Source organism: Chiloscyllium plagiosum, chromosome 23, assembly GCF_004010195.1.
Source record: "Chiloscyllium plagiosum isolate BGI_BamShark_2017 chromosome 23, ASM401019v2, whole genome shotgun sequence".
In the NCBI taxonomy this organism is placed as follows: Eukaryota; Metazoa; Chordata; class Chondrichthyes; order Orectolobiformes; family Hemiscylliidae; genus Chiloscyllium; species Chiloscyllium plagiosum.
The window spans coordinates 5,879,499-5,899,255 of NC_057732.1; the positions used below are offsets into that span (position 1 = coordinate 5,879,499).

General features: G+C 42.6%; 1 protein-coding gene across 6 annotated transcripts in view; it reads right to left on the reverse strand.

The window, feature by feature from the left end:
* The window catches only part of LOC122561569 (lymphoid-restricted membrane protein), a 165,967-nt gene that overhangs the window by 43,067 nt on the left and 103,143 nt on the right, over positions 1-19,757 (reverse strand). For all 6 annotated transcript variants that reach the window (XM_043713369.1, XM_043713370.1, XM_043713372.1 and 3 more), the window contains exons 20-21: positions 14,255-14,316; positions 4,498-4,639 (exon numbers count right to left, since the gene is read on the reverse strand). In XM_043713369.1, coding sequence (XP_043569304.1) covers positions 4,498-4,639; positions 14,255-14,316 — 204 coding nt within the window. The remainder of the gene's footprint in view (positions 1-4,497; positions 4,640-14,254; positions 14,317-19,757) is intronic.

Below are 19,757 nucleotides of genomic sequence, written 5' to 3' on the forward strand. Positions count from 1 at the left end.
ACAGAAGCGCTTCACAGGAGGTTCCCAAGCACTGAGGATGTCACCTAGACAGGGGACGAAACGTTTGCAACAAAAACTTCCAGCTCGGCGAACAGAACCACAGCAATGACTATGACTCTAAGTAACCAAAAATATTGATGAGGGAAGAGCAGTAGACGTTGTCTACATGGACTTCAGTAAAATGTTTGATAAAGGATCTGCATGGTAGACTAAAACAGTAAAGGTAGATCACATGGGATTCGGGGTGAACTTTCCAGTTGGATACAAAATTGGTTTAATGGCAGGAGACAGAGGGTAATGGTGGAGTTGTTTTCGGACTGGAGGCCTGTGACCAGCAGTGCTCCACAGGAATTGGTGCTAAGTCCACTGTTGCTTGTCATTTACATGAACAATTTGGATGAGAATATCAGCGGCATGGTTAGTAAGTTTGCAGATTACACCAAGTTAGTAGTAAAATGGATAGTGAAGGAAGTCATCTAAGATTACAAGGAGATCTTGATCAATTGGGGTCAATGGACTGATGAGATGGGCAGATGGAGTTTATTTTGGATAAATGAGAGCTATTGGATTTTGGTAAAATGAACAAGTGTAGGATTATGTAATTAATGGTAGGGCCCTGGGTAGGGTTGCAGAACAGAGATCTAGGGGTTCAGACATTTAATTCTTTGAAATTTGCTTCACAGGTACACAGGGTGGTTAAGTAGTCATTTAGCATGCTTGTCTTCATTGTTCAGACTTAGTATTGGAGTTGGGACGCCATATTGAGGTTGTATAGGATGTTGGGAAGGCTCATCTGTAGTACGGCCTACAGTTCTTGTCACCCTGCTATAGGAAGGATATTACTAAATTGGAGGCAATTCGGAAAAGATTTACAAAGATGTTGCTGGGAATGGAGGATTTGAGTTATAAATATAGTCTGGAACCTTTTTCACTAGAGTGCAGGAGGTTAAGGAATGATCTTGTAGAGGCTTATAAAAACATGAGGGGCATAGGTAAGGTGAACAGCAAGGTCTTTTCCCTAGGGTAGGGGAATTGAAAACTAGGAGACATTTTGTTTTTAGGTGAAAGGAGAAGGTTTTAAAAAAAGGACTTGGGCAACTTTTCTAAAACAAAACAATGGTTCATGTGTGGAATGAACTGCCAGAGGAAGTGGTAGATGCAGGTAAAGTTTTAAAGACATTTGGACAAGTTCATGCATAGGAAAGGTTTAGATGGATATGGGCCAAGTGCAGGCAGGTGGGACTAGTTGGACCTAAGGGTCTGTTTCCATGCTGTATGATTCCATAGCAATGTTAAAGTCAAGGTGAAGAGCTGTGTTTCATCTGTTAAATTGCTGAAATAATTCAGGAGCTTTAATCATTTTCAGGCCTCCTTTAACATTCAATTAGACCAGAATTGAAACCTTTTGTGATAGTTCATGATTCAGCAATGGGGCAATATGACAAATGCAAGATGAAGACAGCACTCAGAAGGGGCACACCTCTGCCAGAGTGTCTTAACACAGTGTTATTACAATGCTTCCCTGAGAATTCTCCCTGCCTGGTTAAATACTTTAAAAAAAATTCAGTCTGTAGTTCTAATGTTAAAAGCTTCCATCTTACTGGCCAATCCACACCCTACAATCTGCTCTGAAAATTCTGCTTGTGTTTTCACAAATTACACCACAGTAACTGAAATAATCTTTTCCAAACAATTTCATAAATAAAACAAGTCAACATTCATCCTATCTCCCAAACTTAGTGGACTCTCAAATAATTCCAGGATTTAATCATAATCCATGTCTTTGCCAAAACCTAATTCGCTCTTCTTTGATCATGTTGAAAGTTTTTGAGACATTATTTCAAGCAAACTTACTAAAACACTGGTGAAACATTACTTCTTCTCAACTTCAATACCCAGAGGTAATAATTACGTTCCACAACTCACTACTCAAACAGTGAGTTTTAAAAGGTATAGTTGAGACAAAAGGTAAATAAAGTGATAAAATGGAAGAGTTGTAAAAAAAAATGCAAGAGTGGGATTATAAATTGGTCATTCAGACTGAGAAACAGACCAACAACAATATGATGATCAGAACAATCTCATTCTCCTCTGTTATTATGGGATTCAACTAGTTTAGTTTGGGCTGGATGGCCTCCTTCTCCTTTATAACTCCCTACAGTAGGAAAGATGTTGTTAAACTTGAAAGGGTTCAGAAGAGCTTGACAAGGATGTTATGTGGGTTGGAGGGACGGGGAGAGGCAGGGGGTATCTTCCCTGCAGCATGGAAGGCTGAGGAGTGACCTTATAGAGGTTTGAGGGGCCTGGAGAGGGTCAACAGTAAAATACCTTCCCCCCAGGGTAGGGGAGCCCAAAACTACCGGGTTAAGGTGGGGGGGGAGGGAGATTTAAAACGGACCTAAGGGGCAGAGGATGGTGCATGTATGGACTGAGCTGCTGGAGGTGGTGGTGGGGGCTGGCATAATTACAACATTTAAAAGGCATTTGGATGGATACACCAATAGGCATGGTTTAGAGGGATATGAGCCATGTGCTGCCAAATGGGGCTAGATCAATTTAGGATAGCTGGTCTGCATGGACGAGTTGGACTGAATGGTCTGTTTCCATATTGTACATCTCTATGACTTATAGAAACAAGGTCCCTGCCCAATTCCAACTTTCAAAATAGCCAAACCATGTTGAAACACGAAACCAAGACTAATTTGCATTTGCTATCACAGGAGGTTTCTATCACAAAAAACCTGCAAAAATAAAAGCAACTGGTCAACTTCAGACATCCAGTGAGGTACCCAACCATCATTACTTCCATTTTACAAATTGCATAAGCAAATAGTAAAAAAGGAACATCAATTGAATTTGCATTTATCTCAAGCTGATTAATGGATTTCAATGGAACATGCAGGATGTATGACCTTGAAAAATAATGGATTAGGTTTGTGGTGAGGATTGGACATAGAACATAAACAATACGATACATGAACAGGCCTTTCAGCCCATGTTTCTGTATCGACCATGATGCTATTCCAAACTAATCCCATCTGAGTGCTCATGGTCTGTATCCCTCTATTTTCTGCCTGTTTACAAGTCTGTCAAAATGCCTCTTATATGTTGCTCTCATATCTGCTTCTACCACCTCCCCTGGCAGCATATTCGAGGCACATGTCACCCTCTGTAAAAAAAAAACTCTCCCCCAGCTTCACCTCAAACCTTTTCTCCCTGACATTTGACATTTCTACCCTGGCGAAAAACTCTGACTATCCAGGACCTCTCAATTTTATACATTTTTAGAGTCACCACTCAGTCTCCAATGCTCTAGTGAAAACAACCCAAGGGTTGTCCAACCTCTCCTTTTACCCAACACTCTCCAATCCAGGCAACATGCTGGTAAATCTCTTTTGCAGCTACCTCAGAGCCTCCACCTCGTTCAGATACTGTGGCAACCAGAACTGCACACAATGCTGCAAATGCAGCATGACCAAGCCTTATACAGTTGCAATATGACTTGCCAACTTTTATATTCAATTGTCAAAACAGCAGAGTTTTCAGAGCAGTTTGTTGGTTGGAGATTGACTTGCAGCCATCTCATGAAATCATAGAACCGCCACACAGTGTGAAAGTAGGCCATTCAGCCCATTGTGTTCACACTGACCCTTCGAAGAGTATCCAACCCAGACCTATCCCCTACTGTATCCTTGTAACCCTGCATTTCCTATGGTTAACCCATCTAGTCTGCATGTCACTGGATGCTACGGGTCAATTTAGCATGGCCAATCCACTTAACCTTCACGTCGTTGATTAAATGGATGCTCTGTTTTTTTTAAGCTTTGCAGTTATAAAGCACCAACCAGGCAGAGCAATGAGGAGCTGTGTTGTTTTAATATTAACTTGAACATGTGTTAACTCGTGCTGTAAACACCTTTTATAACTTGCTAGCTGTTGTACTGACAAGGGCAAATCTGATTTCTGTCAAAACTAGTCTCAGCATTGTAAAAAAGGAGAATTCTCCAACTTAAAATACCCAGAAAGCTGATAATGGTTGACCACCTCAATGGAAATCCACTGCAGGACAGTGGGAAGCAGCATTGTAAAACACTGACTGTCAAAGTCTGGAATTCTCTACCACATAGGGCTGTGGAAGCTCAAGTTTTAAGTATAGATTGATACATTTCTGATTTCTAATGGCATTCACAGTTATGAGGATTGGGTGACGAGAAGGCAATGAAAGGTTCAAACAGCCATGATTGTATCAAAAGGCAGAACAGGCTTGATGGACTGAATGGCCTACTCCAGTTCCTGTGTCCTTTCTCTCAATAACCAAAATTGGAATTTCCTCAAGAGCACACTTTGTAAATTATATTCTATGGCTATATTAAACGAGGGCCAAAGCACTACACATAAAAATGGTTGACAGTACAACAAGAAAGCAATTGGCTATTTGTACTTTGAACTGTTACAGGTTTCAACTGCAGTTTAAAGTCTGCTATAGGAAATGCTTACCCAGCAACGGTGAGTGGGAGTATGGGGTTACAGAGTTAAGGAGCATCCATGGTTGAGAACATGGCAGTAAGCGGAGAGGAGCTTGGCTCCCTTGCAAACTTTGTGGAATATGTAACCGTAGTCCCTTGTAGCAACGTCCTGTCTGTTGAAGATGAGGATGACATCATTATTTGAAACACTTGAACAAGCAGCAATAAGCATCTTTCCCCCTCTGATCCTCATCACCCATGGGAATAGCGTCAATGAAATGGGAATGTTACCACCTCCAAGTTCCCCACAATCCCCTGTTGGCCATATATTGTATCCAATTCCCTTTTGGATCTGGGGTCATGTTCATAGAACCGTGGAATCCTTACAGTGTGTAAATAGGCCATTGAGCCCATCGAGTCTACACTGACCCTGCAAAAAGCACCCAGACCTAGCCACCCACCTCATCCCCCTAACTCCAAATTTGCCATGGCCAATCCACCTAGCTTGCACAACCCTGGACACAATGAGCAATTTAGCATGGCCAATCCATCCTAACCTGCACATCTTTGAACTGTCGGAGGAAACCAGAGCACATGGAGGAAACCCATGCAGATTCAGGCAGAATGCATAAAGTCCACATAGACACCTGCTAGAGGGTGGGATTGAACCCGGGTCCGTGGCACTGAGAGGTAGCAGTGCTAACCGCTGAGCAACAGTGCTGCCATGTTGGGTCAGTTACCTGGGATTCCCTACTTTTTCTGCAATGACTGCAATGATTTAGATAGGCTCAACACTGCTACCATTCATGTTAATGATTCAACTATATGCCATTGTCATGCATTAATTAGAGAATCATTTGTGGTGGTATGGTAATTGTCCTTCCTCTGGGCAAGGTCCAAACTCAGGCTTATTTGCCTGGAAGGTGTGTCATAACACGTGCAAACCGATGGATTAAAAAAAAAATCAACTAAATAGGAACAGGTTGAAACCAGCAGTGTTCGCATTTGAGTGTACAGCTCTGTAAATAAACACTTATTGAAGTATACAAAGATTTGGCTCCAGTTGTATCCTTCAATGCTGGACTTTCTAGATTAAAATCAACTTGGCATGGGCAATAAGTGAACCTTGCTAGAGAGGACTCTATCCAGAGAATGGGAACTTATTTCAATTACTGCGCTTTATCATCGATGCTTTAAAAAGACAGTTAGGCCAGACTAACCGGTATCTTACCAGAAATCGTAACATTGTAGTTTAACTTGTAGACTGAACAAATGGGCCATAAAGTGAATTTGATGTTGATTTGGAGGACCAGGTTATAGCAGTTAAATTTCTTAACAGGAGTGCAGAAATAAAATATAATCAAGAGAGCATCTCTCTTTTTACTGCATCATCCCACACAGATGCAAAGAAAGAACGGTTTGTGCTGGCACTCAAAAATGTAGCCAATAAGCAGAACTAAGAAATTCAAAATTAAGCCGATAAGCACTAGACCCCCTTCCACATACCATTATCAGTTTGCATCAAATCATCAAATGTGATAACTAGCACAAAATAAACTGTTAGCCAACGTAGCAAAATCACATCTGTCTTTGAAACTCCAAACTAGCCTTAGTTCAGCAGAAAGGTTACTTTGACCATTTCTTCAGATTGTGCGATCTCCCAGAACTTTCAAATGTGGTGACCCTGCCTAAAATGGCAGTCCCTGTAAAAATTAAGTTTGTGGAATGATTGGAGGCAATTGTGATTCAATTCCAAGAGTTTTCCCAATCTAGGGTAAACGCGGATTTTTTACTTTTAAAAAAAAATACAGAAATGATTTAGAAGTTTTCAGACTTGATGAAAAAGCACATAAATATATGTGAATTTTAGCATCAATAAAAATGTGGTGGTGCATTTTGAGGAAGCAGCAGGAAGGTGCATACACCTGGGTAAGTAAAATGGAGTTAGACGAGCAATGGGATGTTAGGGCCAAACTTCACAAGTCATCATTTGGTTAAATCAGAACTTGAGTATTGCTGACATAAAAAAAAAGACACTTTACTAAAGATTTTTGTCTTGCACTCATCAGGCCAATTCTCAATAACTACCCAAGTAAAGGGAACACTAATTAATCAGCAAGAGGACTCTGGTTGAGGTGCTGCCGCATAGTAGGCACTAACTAACGATGACTGGCAGTTAACTTCCAAGTTTTGTTAATCCTTTTAAACTTCAAGTCAGGCAAGCTGACATTCTGTCCTTAACAAAACAATAGAAGAACTAAATCAGATGGACGGATGTGGGTACAAGGTGGTAGCTCACCCCCATTACTTTCCCCTGGCAAAATTAGGGATGGGCAGCAAATACTGGTCCTACTAGTGATGCCCACATCCAAATTTAATTTTTACAGGGACTGCCATTTTAGACAGGGTCACCACATTTGAAAGTTCTGGGAGATCGCACAATCTGAAGAAATGGTCAAAGTAACCTTTCTGCTGAACTAAGGCTAGTTTGGAGTTTCAAAGACAGATGTGATTTTGCTACGTTGGCTAACAGTTTATTTTGTGCTAGTTATCACATTTGAAACTAAAGGTGACAGTGAGATTGCAAACCTAACAACTTGACAATATGCTAATCACTGCACAATCTATCAGCTCAACACTTGAATCTTTATTTTACTGTAAAAGAAAATGATGTGGATCTGTAAGGAAGGTGGCTGAAGTGGAACAAGGTTGGATGTTATGTGGAAATTTCTCCTGAGCCTTACAATTCTCCTGCCTAAAGATAAAGAAGAAATTCAGATCAGAAACATTCATCTGGAAAGACAAAGCATGAACCTGAATTTGTATCATAGCTCTCGCAACCGCAGTGTATCACTCTGAAGTGCTCAAATTTGGTCATTAATTAAAAAAAATATAATCACAGCAGCCAACTTGCATGTAGCAAAATGAGATAATGAGCAAATGTTGGTTGTGGTATAAATCTTGGCCAAGACACTAGGGAGAACTCCCTTTCTCTCAAAATGGTTCCAAGGGATCTTTAAAGTCCTTCAGCAACCCATCCAAAACGGTGGCCTCTACTGCCTGGAAGGAAAAGGGTCAGAGATAGATGGGAACATCATCCCTGCAAGTTCCCCTCCAAGCCACCCACCATCCCGACTTGGAAATACATTACCATTCCTTCACTGTTGCTGGGCCAAAATCCTGGAATTTTCTTCTGAGCAGCATTATGGGGTGTCCCTACATCGGAGGGATTGCAGTAGTTCAAGGAATGAAAGTACACCTTTTCGAGGGCATTATTGCTACCCTAGCCAGCTAAGCTAATGCCCATGAACAAAGTAGAAGCCTCTATCCAACAGGATAAACAGGACAGGATAAAAACCAAACGAACTGTGGATGCTGAAAATCAGAAACAAAAACAGAAGTTGCTGGTAAAGCACAGCAAGTCTGGCAGCATTAGTGAAGAGAAATCAATTAGCGTTTCGGGAACTGAGGAAGGGTCACCGGTCTCGAAACGTTAACTTTGATGTCTCTACACAAATGCCGCCAGACCTGCTGAGCTTTTCCAGAATAAACAGGACCTCAGTCTAACAACTCACCTAAAGGATGGCATCTCTGACAATGCAGGGCTCCCTCAATAGTATAGGGGAGTGTCAGGCTGGATTTGGTGTTCAACTCAGATGAGATTTGAACCAACAATTTTATGACTGATGTGGGTGTTACCCATAGTTAGCACATAAAGCTGAAAGTCTGGTTGACATGTCTGGACTTCAATAGTTTGGTCAAGCTGTCTTTGCCCTGGTAGGCTCAATGTTTCCGAAAGTTCTACTTTCATTTCAAATTTGCTTTTTTTTGTAACGCCTGCCCCTTTAAAGTAAGGTCAGAACTCTCACTGCCCATTTTAAACTGCAATCAGTGATTTCTGATGTGTCAGGCTGGAGGAGAAAGAGTTAAAAACAAAAAATAAAGTAAAGATTGTAAATAAAACAGTAGGTTATAGCAGCCAGAACCTTTTAATAATAACTTTGAAAAAAATCATGGTATTAATTGTTGCTTTGGTTCCATTTTGCAACAACAGCTTGCATTCCAGGAAGCATCAAGCAACTATTTTTATCTGCCATTTCCTTGTATGAATGAGTTATACCTTCTGATTTGAATATGGGAAGATGAACTCGCAAGATAAATATTTCCCATCTCAAAAAGTACAAACTCACCCACTGATCTTTCATGTCTACATTGTACAAATCACTTTTCCCTCATCCATCAATGGGTATTCAGATAAATACCCATCAACCCATTCACAGTCACAGTCTTGGCCAAGTTGCCCACAAGTCGGGAGGTCAAGGGCTCAAGACCTTTTGCAGAGTAGGAGCACACGATTTCTGCCTTGGCCCCTTCTTCAGGCACAGGTTATACTACATTATCACATTTTTTAGCGAGGCCCCCTTAGGTACCATATATTTAAAAAACCCATGGCATTACCTTTCTTTTTAAAAAAAGGGTCAGTCTAGTATTGCAGTTTTTATTCTTTAAAAGGCCACCACAATTTGTTTAATTGCTGTTTCTGGGATCTTGCTCTGCACAATCACCTGCCACAATTGCTCACATGATGCCAATGCAGCGAAGAACCTTCATTTGCTTTACATACTGTGGAATGCCTCAAAGAATTGAAAAACACTTAAAAATATACTCGTGGGATCTGGGCACCTCTGGGCCAGCATTTATTGCCCACCACTGTTGCCCTTGAGAAGGTGCAGGTGAGCTGCCTTCTTGTATCACTGATCTACAATGCCCTGAAGGAGGGAGTTCCAGATTGTGACCCAGTGACAGAACGATGAACAAAGAACAAAGAAAATTTACAGCCCAGGAACAGGCCCTTCAGCCCTCCAAGCCTGAGCTGATCCAAATCCACTGTCTAAACCTATTGCCCAATTCCCAAGCATCTGTATCCCTCTGCTCCCCACCTACTCATGCATCTGTCCAGATGCACCTTAAATGAACCTACAGTGCCTGCCTCTACACGCTCCAGGCACCCACCACCCTCTGTGTAAAGTGCTTTACGCATGTATCCCCCTTAAACTTTTCACCTCTCATTATTTAATCCCTCACCCTGGGTAAAAGCTGATCTCTATCTACCCTATCTATACCCTTCATGATTTTGTACACCTCAATCAGGTCCCCCTTTTTTACCTAATGAAAACAATCCTAACAACCTCTCTTCATAGCTAGCACCTTCCATACCAAGCAACATCCTCATAAACCTTCTCTGCACCCTCTCCAAAGCGATGACATATTTCCAAGTCAGGATGGTGAGTAGCTTTGAGGGGAAAATATAGATGATGGTGGTCCCAAGTATCTGCTGCCCTTGTCCTTTCAGCTAGTCAAGGTCACATGGTTTGTAATGCGCTGTCAAAGTAGTCTTGGTGGGTTGCTGCACTGCATCTTGTGGTTGGTGCACACTGATTCCCTTTATTGTGGATTGACAATAGCAGTCATGTTGAATTGTAGAATCCCTACAGTGTGGAGGCAGGCCATTTAGCCCATCGTGTCCATACCGACCCTCCAAAGAGCATCCCACCCAGACCCACCCCATTCCTGTAACCTGCATTTCCCACAGCTAATCCACCCAGCCTGCACATCCCTTGTAGCAATTCCGCAAGGCCAATCCAGGTTAACAAGGGCGAGGGAAAGGAATTGGGAAAGATGCCAGTACTAGAGTGGCCTCTGGACAGAACCTGCTTTTTCAGAAGAATGATTAGTTTGCCTGCACCCTCCAGGGCTGATGGAAAATGCTTTTAAGTCTGGCAACTCAATGATGTTAGAGGGAGGGAAGGAGCAAAGCTCAAGTTGATCACAAGTAAACATAAGGCAGGAAGTAAAGTTCATAACAAGTCAGAAAGCAATCAAGGAAGTCTCTCACATTTCCAGATGAATGAACTGGAAAAGGCTTTGGACTTGTGAAGTTAATATTTAACATTTCATTCCAAACTTGTATTAATCTGCAAATCTTTAAGCTGCACCATTAAGTAGAACAGGTAAGATCGGATGGCACAATGGGACAAATACCATTTGTCTTTGATGCATTTAAACAGCTTTTTATCTTTGGATTAATGGATACAGACCCTCCCTTGATCAATAGATTGACAATATTCATTAGTTTGATGTGAAGCAAGTTCAAACAAGCTCATTGTAGGTAAAACTAGATTCCTTCAAGCATTTTGGGATGTGAATCATTTGCTCATACTTTGAATTGAGGGGCTCGATGTTGAGTGCGTGAAGTTTCTTCAGTAAACGTTCCCAATGTTTGATCAGAGAATAAACATTATTGAAACAAGAAGCAATGGTAATTCAATCATGTGCAGCTCTCACAGGGTTTACAGTATCATAGAACTGCTAGTGCTGGAGGCCATTCAGCCCAACCTGCCTGCTGTTCTCCCACATTCGCCCCATAACCCTGCTTATTCATCCTTTCCAGATAGCTAACTCCAAATGGAATGCCTCAATTGAACCTGCTTCCACTGCACTCCAGATCCCACCTGTCGCTTTTGATTTTTTTTTGCCAATCATTTTAAATCCAAACCTATTTGGCTGCCACCCTTTCACAAGTGGAAAAGTTCCATCCTGTTCCATCAGTTCCCTCATGATTTTGGTAACCTTTATCAAAATATCCACTTTTGTCTTTCCTCTGAAGGAAACCATCCCAACTTCTGAAATCTATCCTCTTTACGGGAGTTCCTCATCCCTGGAACCATCCTTGTGAAATATTTGAACACTGTTTCCAATGCCTACATATCCTTCCTAAAGCACGACACACACAACTCTTCAGCTGAGATCAACTACTGCCTCTTATAAACTCAACATAACTGTCTTCCTCCTGTGCTCTATGTTTCTATCAGTCTCAATCCAGGTCATTGCTTCTTTTATTAACTACTCTCGCAAACTGTCCTACCACCTTCAGTGATTTACACACGCGCTCATCCAGGTTCTTCTATTCCTGTAATCATTTTAGGATTGTACACTTTTATATTGTTTTCTCGGATCCTTACCAGCAAAATGGCTGTTGGCTCTATGCCCAGTCTACAATATGCAATTGGGAGCCCTATTCTCAGAGAGATGCTAATGTATTGTTGGGACATAACAGATGAGACTTTTGCTTTGCACCTCTCCTGTACTGTGCCAGGTATGCTTGAAATGCAAAGACATCAACATTTTGCACCTTAAAGTGATAGAGTCATACAGCACAGAAACAGACCCATCACTACATCCAACCATAACCCAAAACTCAACTAGTCCCACTTGCCTGCACTTGGTCCATATCCCTCCAGAACATTTCTATTCACGTAAACCCAAATCTCTTTTCAACATTGTAACTGTACCTGTATCCCACCTGCCCCAGAAGCCCCTGCACCTCAGCCTGACTCTCATATCAGCAACAATGTGCCAGGCTGGGATTTGGAGCCGGAGTCACGTGGGGACAGTTACAGGCCTGGGTGGTAACAGTGGAGGGAGATGGAAGCCTCTGCATTCAGGTAAAAATGTAAACAGCTCTGCAATTTAAAAACAATAAGTTTCTCCAGGAAATTATGGAGTTGATTTTACAGAGTTTAGCCAGCTAAGTCTGCCTCGGGACAAATCAATATGGCAGCAAAGCAGGAGATGGACCACCTTGACTTACCTGGACATTGACACCCCCAATGGGCTCCCACTCATTTGTCTTAATCTAATATGGCAAATGCAGCCTTCCGAGGTTGCATGTGAGCAAAGTTCCCCTCATCTGAAATACTGGGCAAGACCCTAGACTTTTCTAACATCGAAAAACACTGGGCAAAATCCAGAGCTCAGGCTGCAACAAATACATACAGAGGCAGAATGATTTCACTCTGGGACTACTGTTCAGCCAACTTACACCCTCACTCCAAAAGGAAAAATCAACTAAACCTAACACTCTACCTTCGCCTACTCAGCACAGACAGTATGGAGCCTACAGAGATACTGCGTATTCAATCGCAATCAAAATCTGTTCACACAGGCTCTACCCAGCGGGAAACCAACTGACTTCAGAAAGGAACAATGAACATTGTTAAAAATCACATAACACCAGATTAAAGTCCAACAGGTTAATTTGGAAGCATTAGCTTTCAGAGCACTGCTCCTTCATCAGGAGGTTGTCTGCTTCCAATTAAACCTGTTGGACTATAACCTGGTGTTGTGATTTTTAACTTTGTCCACCCCAGTCCAACACTGTCACCTCCAAATCACAATGAACAAATCAGTTTTGAGGGGAGATAGCAGGTCACACAGTCTGTATATCTGCCTGCCCTGATCTGATCTGAGGGGAGAGCTTTATCAATAACAAGCTTCTGCAGGAACAGCTTCCCCACAGGCTCCAGCCCCAACAAACAGTTCCGGAACCAAGACCACAGAGGCCGGAGAGAGAAGCTGAATGGGGAAGACAAAGCAAGGGCACCATCACAACAACTGGGGGGGGGTGGTATGCCAACCAAGTACTATCCCAACAGCAGCTTCCGGACACAGGCCTGTTCCAAGCCAAAATGACTGACAGGAAGAACCTCAGCAGCCAGACACACTTTAAAACTGTGTCAGGAGTGTGGTGCTGGAAAAGCACAGCCGGGCAAAAGTGAGGACTGCAGATGCTGGAAACTAGAGTGGAGATCTGAGTGGTGCTGGAAAAGCACAACCGGTCAGACAGCATCAGAGGAGCAGGAGAATCAATGTTTCGGGCATATGCCCTTCATCAGGAATACTTAAAAACAGTGTTCTTCCCAGTCGTGAGCTTAAACTCCCGAGACCCCAAAAAAGTTTCCAGCTTAACTAGCAGGGAGGGGAAGGTGACAGTGCAGGGACCCCAAGGATAGGAAGCCCGATTAAAGTTTCTATAATTAAAACTGCTGTTTTAGCTTCTAAGTGTTTAATTTAATCGTGTATTTCATTACTGCCCTCTGTATGATTGAAGGGGTCAATTTTACCATTCAGTGCTTTTTAAACTGGTATTTCTTGTACACAAATACATTTAGAGATTCTTTTACCTGAAACACCTGCCTATGGACCTTCTTCATTTCACATTCCCTAAATTGGCCCAGTGTCAGAACCAGAGATCCGGAGGGGGGATTGGAACCACCTAAAATCAGCAAGTTACTGATTGCAAACCAAAACCCTACACCTTAAGTTTGCCTGTGCTTTCTAGTTTCCACTTTGGAAAAACTTGCAAGTCCAGAACTTCCAGACCAGCGTTCCCTGATCTATCAGAGGAAAAGCATTAATAGAACAAGACAAGCCAGAGAACTGGACTCTTTAAAGGAACCACACCTGAGCCATTTAGCTTTCATTTAATTAATTATTCCACTGACAAAACGCGATTAAAAGGAGACTGTGAGAGGGGCACTCTATCAGCAAGGAGGGGGATTAACAGCAAAAACTACTCCAATTGTGCAATCCCACATCAAGCACAAAAAAAACTAAAATAGCAGTTGTAAACACACACTTTCTTTCTATAGATTTTAAATTAAAATAAGTTGGATTGAAAATATTTCCAAAAAGCATCAGGACATTTTCATTGACCTGGAGTTGCTCCACTTTTTGCAAACTTTTCAGACACTTGTTCAAATACCCAAACGAGTAACAAGATTTAAGGTCTTGTAAATTTGCACCAAAGTTCTTGCTGCTGGGCTACCTTGTGGCTTAATGTATAGTTCAAGCATTCTATACTATTCAGATGAAGAGAGAGAGAGAGAGAGAGAGAGAGAGAGAGAGAGAGAGAGAGAGAGGGAGAGAGAGAGAGAATTATGTATTACCTGGGTCTGCAATCCACACAATTCTTGCTGGAAGAGTTTCGCACTCAGTGATTGAATGGTTGCTATGAAAAAAGGAACATTTGCAAATCATCACTTTCAAAACAAACACAGGCATCCACAATGCAGGATTACATCCGCACGTATTGACTGCCAATTTAGTTTAGTTTAACGGCACAATCAATTTAAGAGTCATTGCTTTTGGGTCAAAATACCCTTCAAAACAAAAGCAACCAAACACTTTGATGCCGACAAGCATCCAGGCTCCGCAAGCTAGCTCCTATTGGGAGCATTGCTCGAGGCTAATCACATTGTTCAGGATGCTTTTTAACTCTGTTTAATGCAAGTCAGCTTTATCCATTTGACTTTGTTCAGAAGTGTGCATTCACATTCCTCGAACACCACTATTCTACAGTTGGAATATCAATCCCATAGAAAAATAGGAGCAGGAGGTGGTTACATGTCCCTTTGAGCCTGCTTCCCCCATCAGTATGAGAGAGTCATAGGAGGTGTACAGCACAGAAACAGACCCTTCAATCCAACTCGTCCATGCCGACCAACATATCCCAACCCAATCTAGTCCCACCTGCCACCATCAACAGGCCCATATCCCTCCAAAACCTTCCTATTCATATACCCATCCAGATGCCTTTTAAATGTTGCAATTGTTCTAGCCTCTGCCACTTCCCCTGGCAGCTCATTCCATACAGGTAACACCCTTGGAGTGAAAAATCATTGCTAATCATCCAACTCTGCACCTTGTTCCCACTTTAGCCAGAGGAACTTTCTAACTCTTCCTTGAAAATATTTTAGTTTTTTTAAAAATTGCATTCAAATTTCACTAGCTGGTACGGTGGGATTTGAGCTCATATTCCTGAAACTTAGTCGGAGCCTCTGGGGATTACCAGTTCGGGACAAAAGATGCTGGAATGCAAAAGGTAGACAAGCAGGACACTGGAAGACGACAGCACGCCAGGCAACATCAGGAAGTGGAGAAGTTTATGTTTCAGGTGTAACCTTTCTTCAGGGCTGGAGAAGGGTTTTATGCAAAACGTTGACTTCACCTCCTGGCCTGCTGTGTTCTTCCTGCCTCCTGCTCGTCTACTCCAGATTACTAGTGACATTACCACTCTGCAACCAGCTCCTAAGATTTAATCATTTTTGTCTCAATTCTTTTGCCACCCCTTCTCTTCGATGCCACACACAAACTACCACATCCCAGGAATTTAAGAAGAGCAAGTCCATGGAGACTGAAGTCAATTTGATTTGCCTCAGGAAAAATAAAATAAGAACACTCACCCTGCCAAAACATGTTGTGAACACTTCTGATAGTTACGGCTTGCTCAGAGTTCATGTCCTCTGAATAAGCTTCTATGAAGCACCTTAGGATATCTGTCTAAGTGCCTACATAAATGCATGTTGTTTCAATCTCATCATTAATGCCCTTCCAATGTGTTCTACATCGCAAAACAACAAGGATAGTGAACACCTCAGGAAAGGCAATACTATTGTCACTAGAATTAATAATCCCAAGAGCCAAGTAATGTTCTGGGGTTTGCAGTTCAAATCCCACTATGGCAGCTGTTGGAATGTGAATTCAATAAAAATTGTGAACATGTTGATTACCTATAACCCTGGAGGTAAGAAAACTGCATTATGTGACTTCAGACCCACAGCAATATGGTTGACCGTTAGCTGTCATCTGAAATGGCCCAGTAAGTCACTAAGTTGTAGTAAATGGTTGAAAAGGGGGAAAAAAAAAGAAAAGACAGATACATTGATACCACCAACTGCAAGTTCCCCTCCAATCCACACACCAGCCTCAGGCCCCTGAAACTGCCTCCCAAACAGCAGTGCGGGTTTAGCTACAGCACATAGACCTTAGGAGGTTCAAGGCAGCACTTCAAAGCTACCTTCAAGGGCAACTAGGCACGGACAATAAATGATGGGTCAGGCAGTGACACCCACTCCCCATGAGTAAATAAAAGAAACTTCATGTTCATTCCACGGCAGTCTCTGACAGCACACAGTAGGTAGGCCTACTCCACTCAGCAAAATCATGATTCCTGACGAAGGGCTCCTGCCCGAAACGTTGACCCTCCTGCTTCTCAGATGCTGCCTGGCCTGCTGTGCTTTTCCAGCACCACACTCTCGACTCAGCAAGATCATGGCTGATCCTTTATCTCAATGCCATACTCCCATACCCCTCAACACCTTTAACATTTAGCAATCTAGCTTGTTCTTGAATATATTCAGTGACTTGGCTTGCATTGCCCATGGTAGAGAATTTCAAAGGTCACCAGTCTCAGAGTGAATAAGTCCTCATCTTGGTCTCAAATAGTCTAGCCCATATGCCGAGGCCATTGCTTCTTGCTCGGAATCCTCCAGCTAGGGCAGTCTCTTCAGACCTGACAGCATTTGATAGGCTTCTAAACTCCAGGGAATTTAGGCTTAATTGACCCAGTCTCTCCAACTTAACTAAACAGTTTTCCCAGGAATCAGACTTCTCTGTGCTACCTCTGTGACCAAAGTATGTCCTCTTATGGAAGATGGCCTTATATCCTGGAAAATGAGGGACTTTAGGAACATCACTGTTGGACCTTTGCTCTCTAGCTCCACAAACTGGCATGGACGGCAGGGTGGCTCAGTGGTTAGCACTGCTGTCTCTCAGCGCCAGGGACCCAAGTTCAATTCCACCCTTGGCGACTGTCTGTGTGAAGTTTCAACATTCTCTTTGTGGGTTTCCTCCAAAGGTTAGGTGGACTGGCCATGCTAAATTGCACCACAATATTCAGGGATGTGCAGATTTAGTGGATTGGGCATGAGAAATGCAGGGTCCCAGGAATGGGGTGGGTCTGGGTGAAATACTGTTCCTAGGGTCAGCGTGGACTTGAAGGGCCGAATGGCCTGCCTTCACACTGTAGGGGTTCTAGGACTGTCTGAAACAACAGTGGACCAAACCAACATCATTAAAATAAAAAATGCAGTAGCACTGATGGAAATAACTGCGAGAGATTCTACCTGGGCACTCAAGAGCCCTTTGATTCAACAAAATGCCTGGCAGCTATTGCTCACTCGGTGTCACCCTCATCGCTGAGTCAGGACAGTAGATTTCCAGAGCTACATTCAGACTGGAACACAAGCTCGAGACGAACACTCCCACGCAGTACAGGGACAATGTTGCACTACTAGAGATGCTCTGTTTCAGGAGGAAACATTAAGCTGAGGCCATGTTTGCCCCTCAGGTACTTGCAGAAGATCTCCATGTTATGAAGATGACAATGGGAAGTTGTTCCTGGCGTCTGGGCTAAGAATGCCCCCTCAATCAACAGCACTAGAAGTGAATTATCTGCTCTTTATCACCTTGTGGGAACCGTGCGCACAAATTGGCCGTGCTTTCCACATTCTGACAATGAAGACATTTCAAAATAAAAATCACTCATTGAAAGGCGCCATGCAAATGCACATTTCTTTAAATTTTTCCGATAGCACGTTAAGTAACGCACGGATTTTGCATTTCCCACTCCATAGGAAGGACGATTCTTTATAGCCGCCAACATGAACTCGGAAGCAGAGATTTTCTGAGCAGTGTGTTAGGAAAGAAAGGGAAAACAAATGGCATTCCAAAATCAGAACCTGTGAGAATGCTTGAAAACCAAAGTTTTGGGCGATTTTATGACTTCCTTTGTTCAATGACAGCATTCTTCTATTACACAGGAGGTACAAAACATTGGCACTGCAGTGAGATTCTTGCTGTATTAAAAAAACATGGATTATAAAATAAGAGATTGTACAACTCAGTGGTTTCCAAGCAAATTTTTATGGACTGAAAATAGAAGCATTGGCTTTCGTGCAAAGAACATAAAATCCTCAAACAGGAGCTGCAGGGCATTTGTTTTTCAAGGTAGATTTAGTGTTCTGCTTTTTACACTCAGTTTTCAAACTGCTCGGGAAACTGCATGGTGAATTGTTAACTGTGGATGTACCTGCTCGCAGGTTTAACCAATCTACTCGGATTAAATCATGTGAAGTAGGTTAAACGACATTCTAAGATGTGGCACCGAAAGAGGATTTAAACTGAAAATTTCAGAGCAAAAACAAATGACTCATTTTCAGATTGCCGAGCGTGACGACTCAAGGTCGCACATCCATTTTCTTTCCATTTTGTAGTCGCAAATGCTTATCAGCAACAGGCACTGTGACACAAGCCACATTATTACACAAGGCAAGAGGCTCAAAATGTAGTGACGGTTTCGAAATAAAGTGACAACACAGACAGGAAGTACCCAATGCACACATTCTATACCACAATAAAACAATTTAAATAAATTCTTGACAGATTTGTAAGCCAGTCCATGCAACCCCCCAGCCTCTACCAAGTGACACGCTATGCTGGGTCTGCCGATATAAACTTTAAAAAGCACTGCCAAAAATGGAAACTTGCAATACTTTCTAGGTATTGTAGTATCATAGAATTCTTACATTCTGGGAAGAGGTCATTTGGACCATGGAATCCATGCTGTCCCTCCGAACAGCATCCCAAACAGACCCATCCCCCTGCCCTATCCCTGTAACCCCACATTTCCCATGGTTAACCCAACTAGCCTGCACATGCCTGGCCACTACAGGGAATTTCTTATGGCCAATCCACCTAATCTATACATCTTTGGACTATGGGAGGAAACCGGAGCACTCGGAGGAAACCCACACAGACATGGGGAGACTGTGCAAACTCCACACAGACAGCCGCCTGAGGCAGGAATTGAACCCGGGTCTCTGGCGCTGTGAGGCAGCAGTGCTAACCACTGTGCCACCGTGCCGCCCAGCTTTAAAATTATTAACATTGCATTAAGAGACAACCATAAAGCATTGCATGTCAGACACGGGAACAGAAGGGGACCCCTTAAGGCTGTTGGGTGTTTTGAGATCGCAGCTGATTTCTACCTTTATTCCATGACAACTGCAGAAAAATGCTCAGATAGCGCCTTCTGAACCTGCGACCTCGACAAACTGGATGGAGAAGGACAGCAGATCCATAGAAGCATCACCATTTAAACATGCACCAGAACTTGGTCACCATTCCTTCAGTGTTGCTGGGCCAAAAGCCTGAAATTCCATTCCTAATTGCACTACGGATGCCCCTGGACTACATGGACTAACAACGGCTCACATCCGATTAAAGAATTTAAAAAAAAAAAGTCCACCTTGGATCCGCAAACCTTAAATATCAAGTACGCAAAAGTGTATCAAATTCAATTGTGAAGTTTGCAACTTGGCCAGGAAGATTTCTAGTAGTTTACAAATTATGAACCAGGAGCAGGAGTTGGCCATCTGGCCCATTGAGCCTGCTCTGCCATTCAATAAGATCATGGCTGGTCTTTTCATGGCCTCACCTCCATTTACTTGCCTGGTCACCATAACCCTTAATACCTTTACTGTTCAAAAATCTATCTTTACTTTAAAAGAATTTAAGAAGGTAGCCTTAACTAATTCACTGGGCAGGGAA